General features: G+C 41.1%; 1 protein-coding gene and 1 pseudogene across 1 annotated transcript; both read left to right on the top strand.

The window, feature by feature from the left end:
* Nucleotides 1-1,084: 1,084 nt before the first annotated feature.
* LOC146881565 (uncharacterized) lies at nt 1,085-1,635 on the top strand (annotated as a pseudogene).
* Nucleotides 1,636-6,983: 5,348 nt separating this feature from the next.
* LOC146881564 (uncharacterized) lies at nt 6,984-7,475 on the top strand. The gene has a single exon (XM_085669238.1). The coding sequence runs from the start codon at nt 6,984-6,986 to the stop codon at nt 7,473-7,475; it is 492 nt and encodes a 163-aa protein (XP_085525364.1).
* The last annotated feature ends 903 nt before the right edge of the window (nt 7,476-8,378 follow it).

Below are 8,378 nucleotides of genomic sequence, written 5' to 3'. Positions count from 1 at the left end.
AAAAATAAAAGGGGCACTATTGATACGAGCTGAAATGAATTAATTGCAAGATATCAAGTATGATTCAAAATTGCATTATTCAAGACAATAAAGTTATTTATATATACTTGGATAAAAAACTATTCAGTTAAATAAGACACAATGATAATACCTCAAGAAAACTCAAAGAAGGCAACAATTGGAACGTAAATGGAAAGGAAGACTAATGCGATTGAAAAATTAAGTTGTTGAAAACTTAAACCGAATTGCAATGAGAACTAGATGGAGATAAGTGAAGAAGGTTCCGAGATCAATGAAGAGGAGTCGCCACTAAAAGCTCACACTGATAAAACTCAAAGAAAGAAAAGACATTCAGTCTCTCACAATTTTGCTAGTTTCATTACTAATCAAATTTTGTTTTACAAGAAATAAGAAAGGAAAGCAAGAAGAAACAAGAAAGAAAGGTCGAATACTATCAACAAACATACTTTTATGCTTTGGAGGAGAGGCAAACATATTCATGACAAAACTAATGAGGTAAGAGTATAGATAACTTACCTCCAAGAACGTGCATGTTGCAAATAACTATCTCTCTTTCTTCCTTTTCTCCTCTCTAGCTAGGTTCCTATTCTTTTTTAAGTTAGAAATCACATTTTCTTAGTCTCATGAAATGAGTTGGATTTCTTAAAGGAAGGAATCTTACCCCTTTCATATCTTTTTTCTCTAGGTTAAGGTTTAGAGAAAATAAAAACAACAATCAACCCATATAATACACTACCACCACTAGAAATCACACAATAAGAAAATTAAAATGGTAACAATATGATTAGGAATCAATTGATCTGATTGGAAATCAATTGCCTAAAAATCAAGAGATACGATTACCTCTTTTACTTTAATGTTATATGTATTAGATATAATATGATTAGATAGGCAAGCACCGTAATGCAAGGCATTGAATCTTGGGAAATAAATATATAATTGTTATATATATATATATATATATATATATATATATATATATATATATATATATATATATTGGTCTCCCTAAAATAACATAGAAGAAATAAATATTTCAACAAGGTATCAAAGCAACACATAAATGGTAGAAAACATAGGATCCTTCGAAAGAGGAGGATTGAAGAAGATTCATTCAGCATGTGATCTTCATGCAAGTGATAATCTTAGAAGCATAATCATCCAAGTGCAATTAAGAGGAGAAAACTATGACGAATGGGCTCAAGCTGTGAGAATATCACTTCGAGCTCGACGAAAATGGGGTCTTGTGGATGGCACTCACGAGAAACCTGGAGAAAATGAACCCGAATTCGAGGATTGGTGAAGAGTTCAGTCCATGATTGTTTCTTGGATTCTAAATAAAATCGAACCAACTTTGCAGTCCATGGTGGTGTATGTTTAAGATGCACAAACACTATGGAAAGAAATTGAAGAACGTTTTTCAGTTGCGAACGAGACAAGAATACGACAAGTAAAGGTGAAATGCAAATAGGATGGTCTGACCATGGTGAATTATTATGGAAGATCAAAACTCTTTGGGATGAGTTTGGAAATTATGAACAAATACATAGGTGTACATGCAGCGGATGCACGTGTGTAATCAAGTACAGACTCGAGAAGCGAAGGGAAGAATAAAAGGTTCATCAATTCTTGATGGGTGTAGATGAGGGAAGTTATGAAACAATGTGATTAAACATCCTGACAACAGATCCCTTACTTCCCTTAAACTGCATGTATGCAATGGCAATCCAAGAAGAACGAATGAAAAATATCATTCGATCAAAGGAAGAGAAAGGAATGGTCATTGGTTTCTTAGCACAAGCTGGAACTAGGGGACGAGGTCACAATGATTGTAAGGAAAAATCTCCAACTTGTTCTCACCGTGGTAAAAGTGGGCACGATATAAATGAGTGATTTCAAATAATAAGATATCCTTATTATGGGGGGATCGTCCGAAGAATGGAGGAAGCAACAACAGAAAGGGCCAAGGATGCTAAAGAAATCTTGGAAAAGGAGTTATTGTACGAACATATAAGGTTCAAGCTGGCATAAGTAAGGTGGAAGACAAGACTCTTGGCATGATTGGCTTCACTAATGAAAAATGGCAAGTATTGACAAATATGATAAATTCGGAAAAATGACACAAAAAATGACCAATAAGAAAATATGAGATTTATGGATTATTGATTGTGGTGCATCTAACCACATGACATGTTCGTTACACATCTGTCCCTCAGATAATTGATGAAGGAAATTGTGTGATACAATTTACTAACAAATTATGTATTATGTAAGACAACATTTCGAGGACGTTGATTAGAGTAGGTGAATAGAAATATGTACTCTATTGGTATTGTGGGGTGCACAAGACTGAGGCGCATCACGTGGGAATAAAGAATCAACTAGAACTTTGGCACATTAGAATGGGATATCCATCACATAAAATTGTAAGGATGCTTCCCATAATATCTGATAAGTGTAAGAGTGATGAGTTGAATACAGTTTGTGAAGTTTGTGAAAAATCAAAACAAACATGAAATTTGTTTTGTTCAAGTGATCATCACACTACAACTATTTTTGAATTGATTCATTGTAACTTGTGGGGACCATGTAGAACTTCATCGTCTTGCGGTGCATATTATTTTGTAACAATTGTGGATGATTATTCTCGGGGAGTGTGGATATATTTATTAAAAGAAAAGAAAGAAGTTGCAGGTATGGTAAAATGTTTTATCACATTTGTTGAGCGACAGTACAACAAGTGCATTAAAATTGTTTGATCTGATAATGAAACTAAATTTATGTGCTTAAAACAACATATTCTACAACATGGAGTTATTCATCAAACATATTATATTGGAACACCATAACAAAATGGTAGAGTGGAATGCAAACATCAACATGTTCTTAATGTTGCTCACTCACTACGGTTTCAAGGTAATTTTCCTATCAAATTCTAGGGGGAATGTGTATTAGCGGTTAGATATTTGATCAATCTCACTCTTTCTTTTGTATTAAACGACAAGACACCATATGAAATTCTTCATGGGAAGACACAAAATTATGATCACTTGAGATTATTAGGATCCTTGTTTTATGGACATAATCAAAATAGGGGAGGAGACAAATTTAATAGTTGCAGTCGCCGATGTATGTTTGTTGGGTATCCATTTGGCCAGAAAGGTTGGAATCTATTTGACCTCTGTTAGTTTTGAAATGGTGATTTTAGCCAAGAAGGGGGGGGTGATGAAGGATTGACCCCAACCAAGGATGGAGGCACATGCTTAAAAAGACTAAGCATGTTTAGAAAGGAAGTTCACTAATCCTTCATCCCTTTCATTTGTGTTTGTTATTTTTGATTTCCAAAGTTGACTTAGTTGAATTAACTTTAGTTGACTTGTTGACCTTTGACTAGGTTTGACTTGTTGACTATAGTTGACTTGACTTTAGCCAACATGCTAATCTATGTTTATTTGCTTTGTAGGTTAATTAGGAGTAAGAAAGCAATGCTAGGTGGCGCATGGTGATTGGTGAACATAAATGATGTGGAGGAGAGAGTAAAGCAAAGGCATAAAGCATAAAGTAAAAGGCATGAAGCAAATGTACCTATGTACCTTTGATCTCCTTTGTTTTTAGCACACTTTGGCCACTTTTTGGAGACATATGAGACACATTCTTTGTCTCCTTTTGTGCTAGAACGAAATTAGCCTTGCACACACCATAGTTAGCTCTTTTATCTTTCATTTTTTGTAACCTTACTTGACCTAGTTTCTAGAAGCTAGGGTTAGGTTTTTGTAGAGACATCCTTAGGTATCTTTTATTTGCTTAGAGGCCCCTAAACTCTTCTATGTAAGGGGTGCTCCTAAACATGTAAAAGGGTTGAACATTTTGAAGTAAAAATACTCTTGTGTCTCAACCATTTGTGAGAGTTTTCTCCCTTGGGAGTGAATACTTTTAAGCCTTATCTTGCATAGCAAGTGGCGACACACATCCACTCATCTTCATGGTTGCCATGGCTTCTAGCCTAGCCTTGTAGTGGTGTGCTTCTCACATTTTTACCATTTCTCCCCTTTCCATTTTATGTTTTCTTCTTCCTTTAATTGTTCTTGGTTTTCTATGATTTATGTGCTTTCCATTTCCTTTTCATTTTGAATCAATCCATCATCTTCTTCTTTTGAGCTTTGTGAAAGGAACCTTCACATCTAGATAGCTTGCTATCTTAATGTCCAGTGGGGATTTCACTTAGCTTTCTTAATCAACTCACACCATATTCAATAATCTTAAAAGAAAACAAGATAATCCTTCATCAGGGGGGGTTGAATTGGAAAGTTTGGATGTAAATGCAGCAAACCAGTACACTTTCAGTCGATTAAAATATAAAACAACAGACTAAATTGTTCTTGATGCTATGAAATAGTCGATTAAAAAGACAAATCAGTCGGCTAAAATACTGGAGAATTATACAGAATGCAGAATTCAATTCAATTCAAACAACAATCTTTTACATACAAGACATGTTCCAATCAGTATTTATAACAAGTATAAAGCCTCAGATTACACAAGAATGCATTAAATCACACCAAAGATCAAATTGCTTAGTTTTCTTCAGTTTTTAAAGAGTTTTGTACCGCACCTGGTCGGCCTCAGCCGAATAATAGTAAATGTACCACGCTCGGTCGGCCTCAGCCGAATAATAGTAAGCATCATGTATATGCTAAAGGTACCCAGACCAAAACCACTAAGAAGCGATGTTGATTTAACAAGCCAAAAACAACCATAGCGGCCTAAGTCGCTAAAGGGTGACCGGCTCAGGCCGACCACTCTATACAAAGAACCAAGGACTTAGTAAAAAACATAACACTCCAATACAAGTCACCAATCTCCAACAACCGAACTAAGGGCCTGGGCTAAGGCCTGGGCCCACCTACGGCCCAAGCAAAGGCCTAACCCATGACGTGGCCAAACATAATTAATGATCTATAAATACGCATGGACCCCACGAATTAAAGGTACGCATTCATTACTTCCTTAATCACTCGATTTGACTTTTTGAGAGCTTTTCGCTGACGTGAGCTTCAGAGTCCCTTCTGCAGGTAACCCCTCCTGGGTCCAAGTAGACATATGCCAACCGAGAAGAGGCCTACTGAGGAGATAGCGGACTATATGGGTAAGGTGACACTCGTGCCTAACTTATCTTATTTGTTCTCTGCAGGAACAATTGGCGCCCACCGTGGGGCACGAGATAGTACTTTACTACCCGCTTCCTCCAAAGATGGTTTCTACCCGTAGTAGAGCAGGAGTTAACAAGCAAGTTGAAGTTGGCCCTTCAGGACCTGCTAACATCACTCCAGACCTGACCGCCATCTTAGACAGTCAACCCAAGATGCAATAGGAATTGGCTGACCTGAAGAAGCGCAGCGTTGATGAGATGGAAGCACTACGACAGGAAAACTCTCGCCTAAGGTGAAAGATCGAAGTCGATCCCACTCAAAAGGGAAAGGCTAAAGAAGCATTTGAAGGTGTAGGGTCCCCGACTTTCCAGCCTACTGAAGAGGAAAACGAGTATAATCCTACCTTGCACACCTTCACCACCACCCAACAAACTCTCATCCTCTCAGCCCATCCTACTCACTTCCACTCCACCCTTTCAGGGCACACTGCGACTCCCACTCCCGCCACCACCCTCCCCACCACTCATGTCCCTTACAACATGCCTACCACCCTACATACTACTCATATCCCACCTTACAACCCTCAACATCTTCCTACTACCCACATCCCTCCTCACAACTTCACCTCCACTTTTCCCACCCTTGTCCACCATCCCATACCTCCCCACCCACTTCTATCCCACCAACCAAGCCGTCGTCACCCTTTCATTGACTTTATCGCCAACACCCCCTCCCCACGCAGTGGGAACCCTTCACACTGGAACCCTTCACCAACCCTCCCGACCCCGACCAACACCTCAAAGTCTACATCACCCACGTAGCCCTTTACACTTCACATGACGTAATCTTTTGCAAAGCCTTTCCCACCACCCTCGAAGGCCCTGCCCTCGAATGGTTCACCGCCCTCCCACCATACTCTATCGACAGCTTCGACACCCTCTCACACATGTTTACCACTCATTTCGCTAGCAGCCACCCGCACCAAACCACTACAATATCAAGCAAGAACAAGGCGAGACGCTCCGGGCATTTATCGATTGCTTCAGCAAGGCTGCCCTTCGCACCGCACACCTGAATCAAAAGATGATACTCCAGTGCATGGCCCTCACCCTTCAACCCGGCCCCTTCGCCAACAACGTCTACCTTCACTCACCGACCTCTATGCACGAGTTGAACTTGCGTGCCTCTGATTACGTCTGTATGGAGGAAATGCAAACCCTCCATACAAAATTTTTCAATGATTACGCACCCACCACCGCCAACCCCCCGTCCTGATCCGCGACCACGAGAACCTCGACAACTCCGCTTCACCAGATACGCTCCCCTAAATGTACCTAGATCCCGCCTCCTTGATGAGGCTTTACAGGCCGACCTCATCCCACCGCCACGAAAAATAACCATTCCCCCCAACGCCGACATGACCAAATACTGTCGCTATCACCGCAACCGTGGCCATACTACAGAGGACTGTAAAGCATTCTAGGATAAAATTGAAGAACTGGTGCGTGCTTGCCACTTTCACCGTTTTGTCCGCAAAGACGACCACTCCTCTCGATCTCATCATCCTCCTCGTCCCGACCATTGACGCCCTCCCCGTGACTCTCGCCACGATAAACGCCGAACCAACCCACAAACCAAGACCCCCAACCGGCTCGCATCGACGTCACCCTAGCCAACCCTCCCCTACGCGGAACTATCAACACCATTTTCGGTGGTTTCGCTAGTGGCGGCTCTACCTCTTCTGCCAGAAAGTGACACCTCCGCCATATCCAATCAATCAACCACATTACCCATTCCCATCACAAACGTCGCATGCCTCCCATAACCTTCACGAACGACGACTTCCACGGCCTCGACCACCAACAAGACGACCCTATGGTCATCACTATTGAAATAGAGAATTACGCAGTCAAAAAAGTCCTCGTCGACCAAGGCAGTTCCGTCGACATCATTTACTGGGCAACATACCAGAAACTTCAACTCCTAGACACAACCATGGTCCCATACGATGAACCAATTTATGGCTTTTCTGGAGAAAACGTTTCCACCCGCGGCTACATTGACCTCCATACCGTCTTCCGTGACGGAGCCCAAACCAAGACCATTCCTATCCGCTTCCTCATCGTCGACGCAACCACATCATATAATGTCCTCCTCGGCCGCCCCTCGCTTAACACCCTTGGCGCCGTCGTCTCCACCCCTCATCTGGCCATGAAATTTCCCTCCCCATCTGGCGACATCCTCACCATCCATTGCGATCAACGCCTTGCAGGCGAATGCCACATGGCCAGCCTACGCCCATAACTCCCTATCCAGTAAACCAATCACATCGAGCAGCCACCTGGCTTTGGGATCACTCTGTCGGGTGACGATCTAGACCCCAGAGTGGGCCGAGATGTTCGCCTCGAACCTGTTGAAGAAACTGATGGACATCCTTGGTGTAGAAGAGGAAGGAGATCCATGGAAGACACCGAAAAGAAGATGAAATGCAGCGGAAATGAAGATAAGAGCAAGAAGAGCTCTAGGCAATGGAGGTTTTTGGTGAAGATGAAGAGTAGAAGTGAAGTTATGGTATGGAAGGTGGCTAGAGGAGATGAAGGAGAAGGTTAGCCATGTGTGCTCTCAAAATAATAGAAGAGTGGAGTGATCTCAACACAAACATTCTATTAGAAATTTCAAGAGTTACCATTACAATATTTGAGTGGCTCTATTTATAGGCACATGGCCGGCTAAATGAAGAGAAAATGCAAAAAAGATGAAATGCAAATGTAGCTTGGAGAAGAAGCTTGATTGTAGACCATGTGATGTAGTAGATGAGTCTTGATGATGCCAAGTGGCATATCACACTCTCCTTGCCCAAGTCAAACGCATCATGCTTCCATCACATTCTCCTTGCTTAGTTCATGCTTTGCTTGCATCCAAATGGAGAGTCACTCAAGTAATTCTTGGCCAAAGGTAGCAAATTGGGCTCGACTTAATTGATCCCAAAAAGTGTTCTAGCTTTTATTGAAAACAAAGCCTAAACAATGACCCAATTTAAATCTAGACTACTTCCTTCATGCATCATCTCATATTTTAGAGATTTCTTTAGCCCATGTGAATAATGTAAAAAGCCCATGATTGACTTGATCATCTTATGAGAGGCCCATGTGAATCTTTCTCATCATGCTTCTAGTGATTGGGCCTTTATGTGGTCTTGGGCTTGTT

The sequence above is a fragment of the Vigna unguiculata genome, chromosome 11, assembly GCF_037176805.1.
Source record: "Vigna unguiculata cultivar grain cowpea cultivar isolate G323 ecotype 2 chromosome 11, ASM3717680v1, whole genome shotgun sequence".
In the NCBI taxonomy this organism is placed as follows: domain Eukaryota; kingdom Viridiplantae; phylum Streptophyta; class Magnoliopsida; order Fabales; family Fabaceae; genus Vigna; species Vigna unguiculata.
The sequence above is the reverse complement of the archived record's forward strand: the minus strand, read 5'-3'. Positions and strand labels throughout refer to the sequence as shown.